The 16,558-nt window shown below is 61.7% G+C and overlaps 1 protein-coding gene across 3 annotated transcripts; it reads right to left on the bottom strand.

The window, feature by feature from the left end:
- Positions 1 to 371: 371 nt before the first annotated feature.
- On the bottom strand, positions 372 to 15,299 carry ADCY3 (adenylate cyclase 3). Of its 3 annotated transcripts, none has more exons than XM_075048891.1 (20): positions 13,870 to 15,294; positions 9,600 to 9,749; positions 7,075 to 7,205; positions 6,632 to 6,743; positions 6,101 to 6,228; positions 5,696 to 5,854; positions 5,447 to 5,609; positions 5,256 to 5,375; positions 4,937 to 5,079; positions 4,688 to 4,849; positions 4,509 to 4,596; positions 4,289 to 4,405; positions 3,783 to 4,042; positions 3,612 to 3,693; positions 3,008 to 3,166; positions 2,589 to 2,735; positions 2,345 to 2,458; positions 2,147 to 2,273; positions 1,793 to 1,917; positions 372 to 1,462 (listed from the first exon to the last, which is right to left on the bottom strand). In XM_075048891.1, the coding sequence occupies exons 1-20, from the start codon at positions 14,542 to 14,544 to the stop codon at positions 1,280 to 1,282; spliced, it is 3,345 nt and encodes a 1,114-aa protein (XP_074904992.1). In that variant the 5' UTR covers positions 14,545 to 15,294; the 3' UTR covers positions 372 to 1,279. The 3 variants fall into 3 exon arrangements, 2 of the variants coding, with proteins under 2 accessions (XP_074904992.1, XP_074904991.1); XM_075048890.1 differs by having other exon boundaries at positions 5,217 to 5,375; positions 13,870 to 15,293; XR_012653277.1 differs by lacking the exon at positions 2,147 to 2,273 and having other exon boundaries at positions 1,438 to 1,462; positions 5,217 to 5,375; positions 13,870 to 15,299.
- Positions 15,300 to 16,558: the final 1,259 nt, after the last annotated feature.

Here is a 16,558-nt window from a genome sequence, read left to right as displayed (position 1 = left end):
GATAAGGCCCAGGGAAAGCACTTTAGAATTTTTTAATTTTTTTCTGTAATCATGAGAGCTCCTTGTCCAGATTGAACTGGACAACTTGTTTAAATGTGACCTCCAGCTTTCAAGTGTCGTAGCTCCAGGTAGCGATTCCTGCCCCTAGTATTCAGAGCTTCTCACAGAGGAAGGCTCGCAAGGCTGACCCTTCGCAGCTTGAGCTGCTTTAGAAGAGCCGACAGCCCCAACAAGGGAGAGGCACGAATGCCACCGAAGGACAGGAGGTTCTCAGCCCTGGCACCAGCCTCCCCTTTGACGATCCCCTCGTAAGGGTGGTCAAACCCTTCTTGAGGTATCCACAACCCCCAGAACAAAGCAGGCACAGAATAGGGCTTTGAAATTCAGCTGCTTCTATTCAAGAAACTAGTGGCGTAATTACACTCTGCGGGTGCCTGCCTTCTCCCCCTGGCCCTGGCAAGCATCGGGTTTAACACACCAGTCCCCTCCTCGGCCAGTCCCCGGTCCTCTCTTCCATCGAGCGACAGCAAAGTGACAGCAGCTGACTGCAGCGTCTGGGCTAGCGTGAGCCCTGCCGCGGGGAGGGAACAGGCCACAGTTAAAAATATTAATGTCAATCTGTACTCTTATATATATTTATATATCTGAAATACACAATATTGGTTCCTTTTTCTTCGTCCCCGAGTCAAAGGCGGCACTGCGCTCTCCGTCTCCCCGATCTCCTAACTATGGTGGTTTGTGACGAGGATGAACTTGGTACGAACTAACAGCAAACCCCGGATGCTCCCGGTTTGTAGCTACCGCTCCCGGCACGCAGGAGAGACGTGATGTCTTCCCATCCGGCCCTGAGTTTGGATCTCCTCGTGCCAAGCGTGCGGCGGCCGGGGCCTGTGATGCTACTTTTAACGTTGCGCTGCGCACCCGGCGCGGCTGATGGCGCGGCCGCTTGCCCGGTGAAGCCCGGGACGCCCGGGGAAAGGCAGCGCGTGTCCCCGGCCCCGTGCCCGCCGGGGGCCGCGAGCTCGAACGGCCAGAGGAGCCCGCCGGGGCAGCCCCTCGTCTCCCTCCTGCTCTGCCGCAGGCGCGATGGAGCAAACTCCCCCAACCAGAAACCTCCGGCGGGGCGGGGGGGGGGGGGCTCGGAAAGGGTCGTGCGAAGGGGTTGGTTTCTCGAGTTTGGTTTTGGATCCGGACCGCGGTGGGATGGATCCCCCACCCCGGAGCCGCCCCGCTCGGCGCCGGGAGGCGGTGGCTGTGGTGGCGGGCGGGCGCCGGACCCTCACGAGCTGTCCACCACCTGATGGGGCAGGGTGACGGAGGAGCCGTTGACGAAGGAGCCCTGCTTCTCCCGGCCCTTGAGGAAGAAGGTGAGCAGCTCCCCTTTGCCCTTGACGTAGATGGCTCCCCGGCGCACGAAGCGGAAGCCGTACTCCTTCAGGATGAGGTGGGTCTCCTCCACCACCTGTGGGGACAAGTGGACACAGTGGGAGGCTGGGGGGGGTCCTTGCCTGGCATGTGATGTGGGGAGCAGGGACTGGGACCCCCCCACGTGCCACTCGGACAACAGGTCTACCCACCAGCCTGGCTCCCACCACATTGTCTTGGGGTGCCCTTCTCTGAGCACCACTTTACCCCACTTTACCTACGAGGGTCTCGTAGGAGACCCTCAGCCAGCCCCCACCCTCCCGTGTGCTCCTGCCAGCACTTTCCCCCTCCCACTCAAAGCCTGGGGCGTTTTGAGGGCTGCAGCCCCACCGTGGGTTGCCGATTTGTCACCCCTTTGTCGCTCTACCTGTATGTTCCCCATCACGCCGGTGGACTCCATCCTGCTGGCCACGTTCACCGTGTTGCCCCAGATGTCGTAGTGTGGTTTGCGGGCGCCGATGACGCCCGCCAGCACGGCCCCCTTGTTCATGCCTGTGCAAGACAGGGAGCTGGCGTCACCTCCGTGCCTGGTGACGCGGACAGGGCATCCTGGTCTGCAGGAGAGTCTGTCCCACAGGATGGGTTTGGGGCAGTGAGGTCCCCCACCAGCCCTGCTGCCTTCAGCTGCTGAACTACAGCCGCTGCCCAGCGTCCCAGCGCTGGTGGGGAAGGAGGGACAGGGGACGCCGAGGCAGAACTTGCCCCACACTCCCGGACTTGCCTATGCGGAGCATGAAGTTGTTGAAGGACTGGTAGTTGATGTTCATCAGTGTCACCTTCATGGCTAAGGCAAAGTCGGCCAGGTCGGCCAAGTGCTGCCAGCGCTCCTTATCCGAGAGGGTCTCCTTCTGCAAGGGCAGCGCGGGTCAGGCCTGCCCACCCCTTGCCTGCTGTCCCCCCACCACGGTGACCCCCTCACCTTGGCGCTGTAGCCATTGGCGTTGGCATCGGGGGTCACTCCAGAAGCGGCCATGTAGGTACTGCCGATGGTTTTGATTTTGGTGATGCACCGGAATTGAGGTTCGTCCAGGAGCTGAGCCATGGAGACAAGACCCTCAGGCACCCTGGGGCCATGGCAGGTCCTTCTGCCCCCAGATGGGGCAGGAAGGGAAGGTCTGGCCAAGCCCCGCACCATCCCCATGGCCGGCTCCATCCCGACTCACCGCATCGAAGTCAGAGATGATCTCATTGAGGAACCGCAGGCACTCAATGCCCCCGTTATTGATGCTCTCCTCCGTGTAGAAGTCGGCAAAGTTGGGGAGGGAGGCAAACATGACACCGATCTCATCGTAGGACTGGCTGTACAGCTCCTGGGGATGGGATGGGACAGTGGCTGTGAGCCGGGGACATGCCCATGCATGACACCGGCACCTCCAGCAAACCCAAACCCTCCCATGAAGCCACCTTCCCTTGGCATATGTGAAAAAAATGAGGGTGCTCTGCAACCTCACCTTGCATGGCCAAAACATCATCCAACCAAAGATGCTCCAGAGCCTATGGAAAAGCCTCCGGATCTGGATGCCCCCCCCCACCCCCCTGCCTTCAAAATGGGGGCAAATATCCTCTCCTGGGTGCCCCTCACCTCGTCCCGCTTCTTGGAGCCCAGGAAGTGCCGGGCAACGTGCTCAGGCAGCATGTTGGTGACGAGGGCCTCGTTCCAGCGCCGCATCTCGTAGACCCGCTCCTTCTGGTCATGGACATCGATCTTCCAGAGGAAGAGGGTCCTGGCCAGCTTCTCCACCTGTGGGTGGAGAGATACAGCTGCACCCCCAGTTCCCAAACACCACTGGGTCCTCTCCAATGCTGGGAGCATCCCGGCCACTGTGGCGCTGGTATGGGCTTGGGGATAGCCTGGAAGAAGGTTCTGGGACAAGGTGAAGCCCTAACTGGGGACATGAGACCTGCTCCGAGGTACAAATGGGACCCTTGCGGGATAAGCATGGGTCTTAGGGCCACCATGTTGCTGCCCACCCCTAACCATAGGGGCGAGATGAAGGTGTTCTCTGCACTGATGTGGTCCTGGAGAGCCCTTGGGTGGGCTTCCTTGGAGAAGAGCCAGAGATGCTGTTCACAGCTGGGGACAAATCCTGCTGCCTTGGAGCTTGCAAGAAATAAGGGCAGGGACTAAGGGTGAAGACGCAGAGGGGAGGGGAGCTTCCTGAGGTGGAGGGGGGCGAGTCACTCACGTGGCGAGAGAAGTAGTAGAAGCTGAGCATCACGACGAAGATCATCGCCGTCATGGAGTACTTGGAGGGGACCAGCGAGGACCTGCCAGCAGAGGTGGCAAGGCATGGGTGGGTGGTGGGCATGGCCGTGCCCCTCAACCTGTGCCCACCAACCCCCCCGCCACCCCTTACATGCTTTGCTGGCCACGGCGCCGGTCGTACTGGTCGAAGATGTGCTCCCAGGCGTAGATGTTGACGGCGCCGGTGGCCCCGGTGATCAGCACCATGAGGGTCAGCTTGACCATGTGGCTGACCTGCACCAGCATGATGGTGGCCACCAAGGCCAGCAAGGCAATGTAGCTGTAGTACTTGGGCTGCTCCCCGCAGCCACCCGGCTGCGGTGGTCCCATTGTCACGTTGCCCGTCCCACTGTGGTCTTGCCGGCAGCTGAGCTGGGGGCACGAGGGCAGGGTGAGGAGGGGGACACGGGGACAGGGTGCACCTCTCCATGGGCTGCATGGCCACCCAAAGGAACAGGGTGCTTTGCAGAGCAGGAGGAGGAAACCCAACCTAAATTCACCCCCCCCTACAGTGCAGCCCTGCTAATTGCTTTAACGATCGGCCGTGCACAATTATGGGCTGCTTGGCTGGAGGCTGGAGCAGGCTCAGCCCCGCTGGCAACCGGGCCAGTAGCTCACCATGTCCACGATGTCGGCCATGGTTACAATGATGATGGCGGCCATGGCCCAGGTGTTGCGTGCCCAGCGGGTCCTGTCGATCCAGGTGGAGAAGGCCACGAGCTTTTTGGGGAAGACCTATGGGGAGAGGAAAGTGGGGGGTTCGCCCAGGCAGGACATGGTGATGAGACATCGTGGTGTCCCATCACTATGAGCGAGTGGTGAGCCCATCCCGTCTCACCCGGGGGAAGATGGCAGCCAATGAGCAGAGGGTGAGGATGAGCAGCAGGATTTCCCCCACCACAAAAGTCACGTAGTTGGCCACCAACCTGCCAAAAAGGCCAAGAGGGAATGGGTTTGAAGCCCGGCGGGGCCGAGCGTGGCTTGAGGCCACCCTTCCCCACCACCTCCCTGCCTTACCAGGGGTCGATGAAGACCTCCACCAAGGCAGTGAAGAAGAGGACAACGCAGGAGCAGCTGAAGGCGGCCCCGCTCTGCTTCTCCTTCTCCACCGAGTAGCGCGTCTCCATTTCGGGGTCAATGAAGCGCATGGAGAGCCGGAAGGTGCTCTTCCCCTTCAGCCTGCCGGCAACATCGCCCATTAGCACCCGGCAGCACTGGAGACCTGCCGAGCTGTGCCGGGACACACTGCCGGCCGGGGTGACTCACGCCTGGATGGACTCGCGCTCCAGCAAGGCTTCGTTGAGCAGCTTGTTGAGCTCCTGCTCGTTCTGCGAGGCGTCGATCACCCGCTCGGCCAGGTCCCGCAGCCGCAGCCGCCGCCGAGGGTTGGGGAAGGAGGGGTTCACCGCCTGCGCCGGCACAGCCGAGGCGTCAGCAAGACCACGCCAGCATCGGTGGGATGTTCAACCACCCCAGCGTGGCTATCAGCAGCCCCCCCCAAATGCAGACGAGCTGCTAGAAGGGGGATGCTTTGCCTAGGCTGTACCTCTCCATCCTCCTCCCCGCTCTCCAGGGTGCCCCTCACCCTGGCATCGGGCTCCTCGGGCTCCTCGGGGCTGGCACAGGCCACGCTGAGGCTGCCGTTGCGCTCTTTGGTGTTGACCAATGGCGGGGAGCCACCGTGGGATGAAGTCAGCGACAGCTTCTGCAAGATGAAGGTGGTGGGTCGCGGTGGGGTGTCGTCCCCCCCCCAACCCCGGCACTGCCGCCACTCACCACCCCGTTGATGCCGTTGCGCAGAGGCTGCTTGGGGACCACGACGAGGTAGGTGACGATGCCTTTCTCCTTCAGGTACTCGCAGCGTGAGCCACCTTCACCCGGCTCCACCTCGAACTCACCCTTCAGGCAATCCATGGTGCTCTGCGAGATGTGCACCCGCCTGCCAGCACCGGGCACTGGTGTCACCCTTGGGTGCAGGGCACTCCGTCCCCGTCCCCCCCCCCAGCTCCCCCCGGAGATGCTCACCCGGGGATGCCGCCTGCCTCCATCTTGTTGGCCACGGTGACATCGGTGGACCACACGTCGTACTGCCAGCGCTTCTGGCCCAGGACACCCCCCAGCACCGTCCCGCTGTGCACCCCCACCCGCATGTCCACCGCCGTCTTGGTCTTCTCCCGCACATAGCTGGGGGGAAAGATGGGGGTGATATAGGGGTGACCCCCTCCCAATCCATCCCCACTCCACCCCACCGCCCATTCCCATCCCGACCCCCCATCGTTAATTATCACCCCTCCATATTTTAACGCATTTTGCAGAGGCTGGACCCCCCAAAGCCCCCAGGCTGGACCCCAGCTCACCAGGACCCCTGCCCACCCTGGCACCCCTCCCTGGGGGTGAATAGCCCCCCCTCCCCCAGGAGAAAGCCCTTACGAAATGGCCTCCACCATGGCCAGCCCCATCATGATGGAGCAGACGGCGTGGTCCTCCCGGTACTCCGGCAGCCCGCAGATGCAGTAATAGCAGTCGCCCAGGATCTTGATGCGCAGCTGGTGGTATTTCTGAGGATGGGAGGCAGGGGGGCATGGTATCAGCCCCCCACCCATCAGCTGGGACCCCCCCCCCCAGCTCCTTCCATCCCTCTCCCAGGCTGACCTTGACCCACGCAAAGGTCTCCCGCGCCCGGCAGGGACACAAATAATCGGATTTTCCATTCCCACCCTGCCTCCCCCGAGGGCTCGGCCGGGAGCCCGGCTGCAGCCTGGCTGGGGTTGGGAGGGGGGGCCCCTTCCCAGCTCTATTTTTGCAACGCAGGGCAGGGCGTCTCCCACATCCCGGAGCAATAATATTTTAACCTCCTCATCCCCATTCTGGGATGCAGCTTTCGGCTGGAGCCGGGGCAGGGTGGTGGCTGAGACCTGGCCCGCTCATTACATGCCAGGCAGGGTTAGGGGGGGCACTTACGGCTGCCAGCTTGTCGAAACGGGCAAAAAGCTCGTTGAGGAGCTTCACCAGCTCCTGGGCGCTGCAGGACGAGGAGAGCTGGGTGAAGCCCACGATGTCTGCGAAGAGGATGCTGCGGGGAGCAACGGTGAGCGGCTCAGCCCCGGTGTTTCTCCCTCCCTGGACCCCCCCCCTCCCCACTCTCCTTTTTTGCCAGGGCATCTGCGCCAGAGCAAAGGCTATTTTGGGACGTGGCTGAAAATGATGCTCTGCAAAAAGGGGCTCCCAAGCCATGGGCTGGTCGGTGCCATCCCGTCACCCTTCGTTTGAGCTGCAAACCACCCCAATCTCTCCCCTCTTTTCTAGCCAGACTGCAAAAATCCGTATTTTTGCCAAAAAAAAAGGGTTGGGTTTTTTTCCCCACGAGGATGGCACGGGGTCACACAGCGAAGGGACGGTCCTACCTGACGTTCTCATGGCGGTACATGTACATGGTGTTGAACTGCTGCATCTCCTTCTGGCTCGGGTCCTTCTTCATGTCCTTCAGCATCTCATCGGCCACGTGCTTGGGCAGGATGGAGAGCATCAGCCGCTCCTGGGGAATGGGGCAGGGAAGGGAGTTTGCCACCACGCGAAGCCAGGCCCGTGCCAAGCGCAGCAATGCACGGTGCAAATGCACAGTCTAAATTCACAGTCTAAATGCCTGCTGCAAATACACGATGCAATTGCACGGTCTAAATGCATGGTGCATGCACTATGGTCCGAGCACTCCCCTCTCCATGGGGACAGAGAGCAGCAAAGTGACATTTCCAAGCTCCTGGGCCCTTCCCTGGTGGAGCTGGCCGTCCCTGAAGGATCCCAGGGCCCAGCCAGGTCTTTAGCCCAACTCTCAGCCACACGTGGGGAAGGAGCGGGTGGATCAAGCCACAGGACTCTAGGCAGGGAGAATAAACTCGATGTGGGGTGTCCCAGGGCACCCCAAGGAGCTGGGAACCATCACCCTGACTTCAAACCTGCACCCACGGGTAGAGGGCATGCACCCATGGGTGGCAGGTCCCCCTTGGCGATGCTCTGCCGGGGATGCCAACCACTGCTTTTACCATTTTGCTCCCTATTTTACAAGTTCTCCTCAAGATTTTTGCAAGTGGGAATAAATCCCAGCCAGGAGAGGATGGGAGGGTGGCAGTTTGGGGGCACTGCAGCCACCAGCCTCCCTGTCCCTGGAGCCATGGCAAGGAGGGACAGTCCCACACACTTACTTGGGCACCAGCTGATGAGCTGCAAAATTTGCCTGTGCACCCCAGATCCCTTCTCCAGGTGTGATACAGAGCCCAGCCTCCTGCTGGGAGATTGAGAATTAAAATGTTCTGGGTCAGCCAAGCTTTTATCAGCCCAAAGAAACCTGGGATGCGGTGCTGAAAGGGACCTTGGGGTCTGCACTGATGTCCCCCAAGGTCCCTGCAAGCTGCCCCAGGGTGTCCTGCCCCGGGGGTGGGTTGGGGCTGGGTGTAGGGACCTGGGTTAATTATGCCAGGGAGGATTTATCAATTTAAAAGCATGATAGGTATCCCACATCCATGCGTAGGACTCAACTGAGGTCCACGAGGGGGATCAAGCCTGCTTGGGGACATCATACCCATTGCTGTCCCTGCTGGCCCTGCAGCTGGAGAAGGGATAGATGCGTCTGCATGCACATGGGGATTTGCACTAAGTGTAAGTAACTTGGTTAATGAAGCAGGTTTTCCCCCGGGATGGGGGGAATTCTGTGCGCAGCCGCGGTGGGACCGTGCTGGAGGAACGGCACCGTGGCCCTGTCCCTGTCCCCATCCCCAGGGGCTGTCAGTGGGGAGGCGTGTGGGAGCTCCCCAGCCCCTCTTGACTCCTGTTAACCTTAACTCTGCCCGCAGGGCTGACGGTTCAGCCACCACTGATAGCCTGGAGGGAGGAGGGATGGATCTGTCTGCCAGCATCGCTCCCTGCCCTGCAGCCCCCCTGCCCCGAGCCGCTCAGCCTCATGCTAGCAGCCTTTCCTGCAAGATCGCAGGCTATTTTTAGCTCAATTCCCTAAGGAAACAGAGCTCATGATAATAATCCCCGTGTCCCTTCCTACACCCCTCTGAACCCACGAGCTGGGGCCTCAAAGGTGCTCTCGCTCGGAGCATCCCCCAGCCTCAGGATTTGCCCCCATCACCCAAACCCCTCCCTGGACCTAACCCCTTATTAGACATCAGAGCATCCACCCAGGTTTTGCAGCAAAGAGGACGCCGGTGGCGCTGGCCCGGCCCCGCCACGTGTCTCTTGTTGCCATTGGGAGCAAATTGCTGGCAGCCGCTCAACCAGATAAGAGATGGGAGATGGGGAGAGAGGCCCCAGATAAGGTGCTAAAATTAGCCCAGCTCATCACCAGACAGAGGGCTGGAGACAACAGGGCTGTCAAACAGCCGGCTGGCACCACGATGCCTGTTCCCCTCCGAATGCTCCTCTTGCCGGGCCCCTGCGGCACGGTGCCGGCACGGCCGCGGGCATGGGGCTCCGTCCGGCGGGCATCGCTCGTGAGATGAGCGGAGAGCGGCCGGGCTGTGCTTGCTTGCTGCCAGCTCTCCCTTCCCCATCGTGGTCTGCTGCAGGAGCAGCCCAGGAGATGGCCGGGGGCCTGATGGAGACCTGCTGGGTGGCCGTGCGTGGGGACGGGGACCTGCCGTGTGTCTGTGCCCGGGGACATGCTGCGTGGTGGCCGTGGCAGGAGCTGGGAGGCCCTGGAAGAGGATGGTCACACGGAGAATCCCCAAATTGGGCACAGGGTGCAAAAACGCAAATGCGTTTCCCACCTCGGGTCCTCCTGTCCCCATCGCCGCCCGCCACGGTCCCTCCGCACCATGCGGGGTGCGGGCTGTGGGTGCCGTATCCATCTCCCAAAGCCACACCGGTGTCCCGTCGCCGTCCCCTGCCCTGTCCCCACGCCGTCCCCTTGCCAAGCCGTGGCTCCTACCTGCTGCTGGCTCTGCTCCTCCAGGTTGAGCTTGACCTCGAGGGACTGGCGCGCTTCGAGGAAGGCTTTGCGGTGCTTGCGGTCAGCCATGTAGTAGGACATGGTGCCCACCGTGATGGCACAAAGGTAGATGGCAACGTTGGACAGGATCTTTGGGGGCAGAGAAAAGGAGATGGGGGTGAGCAGAGATGTGGGGAAGCCCGCGCGCGCCCCGGGGACGGCATCGGTGTCACCGTAAGTCCCTGTTTGTGCAGCAGAGCCCGATCGGTGAGAGTGGAAAAAAGTATTCAAATGCTGGAGGAGAACATAAAATACACCCTGGGGTTAAATTAGCAAGCCACAGCCACTGTTAACTGCTGGGGGGACTTACGGGGGATCGTCACGGTGGCTTTGCAGGAGGGGTCCGGCCAGGGATCATGCCCTGAGCATCCCAGGAGACCTCGTGGTCCCTGTGGGCTGACGCCACTTCATTAAAACTTGCAGAGATGTTTTGGAAAAAGGCAGCAAGGCGGGTGCAGCCCCGGGGGAAGGTGCTGCTGAAGGCGAATGGCTTTCGGCGGCTCACGTGCCATCCGCTCCCCCCCCACCCCTGCCATGGGAATTGCACCCCTTTGTGCAGAAAAAGTTAATAAAAACACATCCAAACCCTAAAATCATGTATTTACTCATGCTCCTGCCCCTCTGCATCCCTCTCAACAGCCAAAAATACAGATGTGAGCCCGCAGCACTGAAGATGAGTGCTCCTGGTGTTGCTGGCTGTGACAACCCACCCTGTTTTCTTTGAGGTTTCAAGACAGCATAGCACGGAGGCTCGCTGGACCTGTCCCATCCCTGGGCTGGACCCTGTCCCATCCCACAGGCTAGACCACAGTTCCATGGGCTGGACCCCATTCTCCGGGCTGGATCTTGTCCCCACAGGCTGGACCCATCCGATCGCACAGGCTGGACCCTATTCCCGCAGCCCGAGAGGGGACGGAGCAGGTTTGCAGATGGGAGAAAAGATCCCTTTGTGGAAAATATGACTGATGAGGGAAAGTTGAAAGAATTCGGTTTGTTTAGTCTAGAAAGGGGAAGAGAAACAGGGAGGATGTGATAACAGGCTCCAGCTATGCCGAAGGGGTGATGGGGACATGGAGATGTCCTCCCACGCCGCAGGGCATGGGCTGTGTCACAGCCAGTGTGGAGGAGGCAGCGGGAAGAGCACAGAGCCGTCCTTGGGCTCGTCTCCATCAGGGATGTGCCGCCGCGCTCGGCATCCTTCTGATCCCCAACTCCCCGGTACCGACCTTGTTCCCTCCCTGGTTCCCATATCCCATAGCCCAGCTCGGTCGGAGGAAAGCACGAATGTGACCCCGGTCCCTGAGTGTCCCTGTCCTCGGAGGTTTTACCACCTGTCAGCATCCAGCCCCAGGCAGCCCGGTCTCATCACATGGAGATAGGGAGGAGCTGCCAACTCCTTCCACCAGGGGGAAACTGAGGCACAGATGAAACAGGCCACGTGCGGCCACAAATACAGGGCCCTGGCACCGGGGGTTTGGGTGCTGGTGAGGCAACCTGCCGGGGCTGATCAAATGATTTGCATCAAGAAAACTTTTTTTTGGGGGGGAAGAAAAAGCATGAGGAGCAGGGGAGAGTACATGGGGTACCCAGCTGGTGCCTCAGGGCCAGATCCTGCCCCAGGCCCCACCGCCGCAGCTGGGGATCCCCGGGAAGCCCCTGCACCCACGGCACAGCAGACGGCGAGCGAGGAGCCGTCTGGAGGTGGGCACGGAGAAGAAACCCCCAAAACAAGCAACCACTTGCTATTTTTAACCAACCTCTTGGGTTGTCATGACAACAGGCCACTCTACTGGCGCTGGATGGGCATGGGGCAGCTTGGCACAGCTCGGCACGGCTCGGTACACTGGGGCCACTGGAAAACCCGGGGACGTGCTCGCCCAGCATCGCATGGCACAGCCGCATCCCATGCTGAGCATCTTCTAGCTGCATCCTGCAGCCATGCAATGGATGCTCAGCCCCAGCAACCTTTCACAGCACATGCCCACGTGCCTGGAGTTGCAAAACACCTCCCGGCACCCCAAACACCGCAGAGAAAGCCCCGACATAGAGGAGACCCTGCTCCCGGCATGGTCACCGGTTATTATTTGCACTCAGTAATTTGAGGGCAGTGAGAGCAAGACACATACAGGAGCACGCAAGGCTGGTGGACCGAGCCTTATCCCTCCTTTCCCATCCGTATCCTGCAGGAAAGGTCACGGTGGGATGCACCGGGGCCATCTGAACCAGGACTGGGTCATTGACCGAGTCCGAGGATGCTTCGCAGCTAGTTTGTGCGCAACCGCGGCAGATACGGTCCCAAACGCCGCCGAATCCCGACCCCCTGCCACCATCCAGCCTTCGGGCTCCTCCTCGACGGCCGGCAGCGGGGCAGAAGCTGCCGGCATCTCTCGCGAACCCCTCCCGGGCTGCGCCGGCCCCGCTCAAGCGACATCCTCTGGTTCATCCTATTAATAGCAATGCCCTCCGGGAGCCGCACCACCGGCTATAATAATAAAGCATATGATGTTTATTTCTGGACATAATGTTCCTCCTTTTGCAGCAGGCAGAGGCTGAGGCATGCTGCGTTGCCAAGGTTTTACCGGCTCCGGACTCTCCATGCCACGGCAATGATTAACGCGGCGGCGCATGCCTGCTGCCGGCCGGGGGGGATGCCCGCGTGCCCCCTCGCCTCCCGCATCCCGGGGCTGGTGGCAGCGAGAGGTTTTCTTGGCTTCAGATCAGCCACGTGCAGTGTTTGCATCCCAAATAGGGAGTAAAACCTGGGAAAGCCGCTGCTGCACTGGGATTTCTCCCACCGGCGTGGTGCCTCCAGCTGGGCATTGCTGGGAGGGAATCCACGCTGCCACCCCAGCCTGGCATGCTCCAGAAACCATGCCCAAAAAGTGCTTTTCTTTGCAAAATCCTGTGTGATGCCAGGAAATACCTCATGCCAGGTGATCAGCCCCAAACCATACTCCCCGGGGCAAGAAAAAAAATCAGTATCTTTGGGGTGTTTGGAGAACAGGCTCCGTTTTCCAAACTCCCAGTGTGATCATGGGCTCAGCACTCCCAAAAAGCAAATAAATAACTCCCCTCTCTCTTCCTATTTAGGCTGGGAGCCACTGGAGGTCTCCCGGGGCCTGACCCAGAGCATCCCAAATTCCCGTAGCATCCTCCCACGGAGCCCACACCATTATGGGGCATGAGCGGATGCTTCCAGTGGGATTTTTCCCTGCTGCCGTCAGCAGCCACCAGCATACAAGTTTTCAGCTCCGGCTTTTTTTTTTTCCCCTAACCCCAGCCATGGAAAGACTCCCCAGATCGATGGGTGCATGACCAGCTGGTGAGGACATCAGTGGGAGGAAAGGGACTCAGCCAAGCTGTGAAACCCACTGATTTAGGGAATAAAAACAGTCTCTAGCTGCTCCAGGCAGGTATTTCCCAGGAAATATTGAGAACCCGATGGGCCAGGGACCAGTCTCCCCCTGACCGACCCCCCATGTCCCCTCCTTTGCTGCATACGTGAATGGGTGGCCTGTCCTTAGGGCCACGCTTGGGCTCGGGGATGCTGTTTCTCCAGCTTTGCTGGGGCAGAAAATCGCCCAAAAGCATCCCCAGGCTCTGCCCCAGGCACCGGGCTGGGTGATGGGCATCACCCAGGGACCAAGCTGGGGCCAAGTGGCCGCCTGGCTCCGTCCTCCTGGGAAAGCTCTGGTGGCTGTTTGTGAGCTGGGAAGCTGGGCTCCTGCCACGTTTCTGCTAAAAATAGCCATTTTTGGCCACTTTTAGCCATTTTTGCAATTCAAAGGGAAATTGGCACAAGCAAGGCCACCAGGCAGGGTGGACAGGAAAGCCTGCAGTTCACCGTGCCTCAGTTTCCCCAGCAGCCCAAACACAGCCCACGCATCCACGCACCCCAGGTGGCTCCTGGGGACAGATCCGTGCTTGCGTGGCCTGTGGCCACGTGTCCCAGCACGGGTGGGTGTTCCTGTACACGCCAGCACCCCACTCCCCATGCGGGCTGATCCCCAGATATGTTTTGGGGAGCCCCCTGCTCCCAGAAAACACGATGAGCAGCTCACAGGGTCCGGATCAAACCCGGCTTTAGGGTCAGGGTATAGGGGTGGGGACGGGCCCCACGGTAACTCACGGAAACACCAAATGGGGACGAGTTGCCCGTCACCCCACCACCACCCCGGGGGATTCCACGTCCCCCCCACCGGCCCCGTACCTGTCGCAGCAGCGCGCTCTCGTCCAGGGCGTCCTGCCGCTGCTGGGCGACGGTGACACCGAGCACCAGCGTGTGAATGCCACAGGAGACGGCGGTGATGAGCACGATGGGCGCCAAGCGCAACGGCAGCGTGATGAAGAAGGAGAAGACGAAGAACGCCTGCCAGCCCACCGTGTCGCTGGCCTCGGGCGAGCGGGCGAAGTCGAGACCCAGGTAGCAGAAGATCTGGGCCAAGATGAGGACCCAGAGGACGTAGGGCAGGAACCTGCGGGCCACCCGCTCGGGGAGCAGCCGGTACTTGCAGAGGACGAAGAGCAGCACGTGGGCGACCAGCCCGGCCGCCGCCGCCAGCGCCGGGGCCAGCTTGTCGGCAGCGTAGACCACGGCGCACATGACGAGGACGTAGCAGTCGAAGAGGGCGGCGAAGACCACCAGCACCAGGAGGGTTTCGTGGCGTTGGCGGCGGAAATAGGTCTGGTAGAGGTTCTCCAGGGACTCGGGAGCGAAGGTGAGGCGCATGAAGCGGGGCAGGCAGAGGCAGGGTCCCGAGCTGCGCACCGTCACCTCGTGGGTCCGACCCACGCCGTGCTCGGGGTCCGACGGCAGGCTCACCGAGTAGTCGGCGGAGTACTCGGCCGAGCACTCCGGCTCGGAAAAAGCCCTGTTCCTGGGCATCGCGGCACCTTCCCTTGCTCCGGCCCCGCAGAATCGCCGCGGTCCCCCGCGCCCCGACGCTCACCGGGGCATCGCCCGCAGCATCCCCGTCTTGCCGGCCGCCGAGCCGCGAGGCCTTTCCCCTTCTCCCGCGGCCGTAACCCCGCGATCCCGCTACGTGCCGAGGAGCGGCCGGAGGAGGGAAAGGGGGATAATTATAAATAACCGCCGGCGTGGCGTGGGGAGGCCGAGAGCGGAGCGAGCCAGCCTCCCCAGCTCCCTGCCAAGCTCTCTCCCCAGCCCTTGCGCACTGCCAGGTTGCAACCGAAGCGACGCGGAGCGGAAAGATGTCGCGATGCCTCCCTGCTCCTCCTTCGAGGGCAGCCGGTTTCGGGGGGCGATCCCCTCCGCTCCTCTCGCCTTTACCCCCGGCCGAGAGACGCTTCGTTCCGCCGGGAGGGACGGAAAACGGCCGGGGTGGGGGGGATTCGCTCCGAAACCCACCGGCTCCCGCAGGCGCGGCCCCGCCGCCGATGCCGGGAGCGATGCTCTTCGCTTCGCCCGGTCTCCGCCAGCGTCCTCCGGCGGCCCCCGCCGCCCCCGCTCCCTACGCCCGGGGCCGCCCGGCCCCGCCGCCCCCTCCGTCTCCGCGGGGCCGGGGGCGAGGAGGCGGCGGAGGAGGCGGCGGCGGCGGCTCCGGCCGCATGGTAGCGGCTCGGGGTAAGGGAGGATGGAGCGGGAGGGGGCAACGGGGAACGGGCAGGGCTTCCCCGGGGCCGGGGGCGGGCACCCACCGCCGGTTGTGCCGGTACCGGTGCGTCCCGGTGCGTCTCCGCCTTCCGTAACCCTCTCGGTGCCGGCGGCGGGACGGCTCTGCTGGGGATGGGGATGAAGGAGGGCCAGCGGCACGTTCCCGGGTGGGTTTGGTTCCACTCGTGGCCCTCCCTCGGCCCCAGTGCTGCTTTTCTGCTCCCCAGTCCATCCTCCTCGTCCTATCCCCCGGCAGCTCACAGACCCCGCAGCCCCCCGGGGCTGCACCCCACGTATCTCGAACCCGCTGCCTACAGCCTCGCTGGGTGCCGGGGACCCCAACCCCAGGGGGGGACAGGGAGCCGGGCCATATGCACCCATATAACCCGCCAGCCTGTCCTTTGCCCGGCTCCGCTCGCCCCACAGCCCTCTCCGGGGTCACAGCCACCTTCCCACAGCCCCAGAGGGGAGCAGAGAAACCCAATGCGTCCCCACTGCACGTCCCCCTTCATCTAGGCTGCCAAAATCATCCCCCAACCTGACCCAGACCCCACTGAAACCTCTTCAAAAAATTCCCCCTCCTCTTCCCCGTGTTTCAGCCGCCACCTGCACCCCTGGATCTGGAAAACCAGCTGCATTTCAGTCATCATCAGGGAGATGGCCTCAATCAGCCCCGGATCACGCTGCAAGGAGCCCTCCCCGATACCCGGGAGAACCACGCTCAGCCCCATCGAGCCATTGCATGGCCAGAGGCACTATGCTCCCGCGCATCCTCGCCCCAGCAGCTCTAACGAGAGGCCACCCCAGCTCCTTTGCCGGGGAAGTAATTGCTGCTGTGCAGTAATTAATATCAAAATGAGAGCACCAAAGCCACAGCTCCCCAGAGGTTCTGGGCATGCTTGGGGTTATTCCTGTCCTGCTGCAGCTGAAGAGGAGCACAAGCGAGCAGGGTGCAAAACTGGCCTGAAGACCAGCAAGAGAACCCAGCACTGGTTCGTGAAGCAGGATGAGTGTAGCCTCGTTTCAGGGGAGGGTTCATTCCCCGGGCCCTGCCTGGGCATGTTACAGGGTGTACGAGCCTGGAGCAGCAGCAAGGAGCAGACCGTAGCTGTTGGGCACAGGGCCAGACCAGAAATCCTCATCTCCTCCCTGCCTGCCAACTCCACCAAGCACAAGCAGGTAGGCAGAGGGCAGGCAGGCAGGGCAGGGCAGCACCTCCGGGCACATCGAGGGAGCCTTTCCGTTCCCAGAGATCTTCAGAGATGGCTCCTGGCTGCACTTTTGG

The sequence above is a fragment of the Buteo buteo genome, chromosome 17 (assembly GCF_964188355.1).
Source record: "Buteo buteo chromosome 17, bButBut1.hap1.1, whole genome shotgun sequence".
Classification (NCBI taxonomy): Eukaryota; Metazoa; Chordata; class Aves; order Accipitriformes; family Accipitridae; genus Buteo; species Buteo buteo.
Note: the sequence above shows the minus strand (reverse complement) of the source record. Positions and strands in the feature narration are given on the sequence as shown.

What these genes read in the sequence shown, in the direction of transcription:
- ADCY3 (XM_075048890.1), bottom strand. Translation starts at nt 14,544, where the DNA reads ATGCCCAGGAACAGGGCTTTTTCCGAGCCGGAGTGCTCGGCCGAGTAC. An exon ending in GAGGCAGGCGGCATCCCCGG is followed by an intron (nt 5,610 to 5,695) that starts GTGAGCATCTCC and finishes CGGTGCTGGCAG; the next exon opens with GCGGGTGCACATCTCGCAGA. An exon ending in CCAATGGCTACAGCGCCAAG is followed by an intron (nt 2,274 to 2,344) that starts GTGAGGGGGTCA and finishes CTGCCCTTGCAG; the next exon opens with AAGGAGACCCTCTCGGATAA.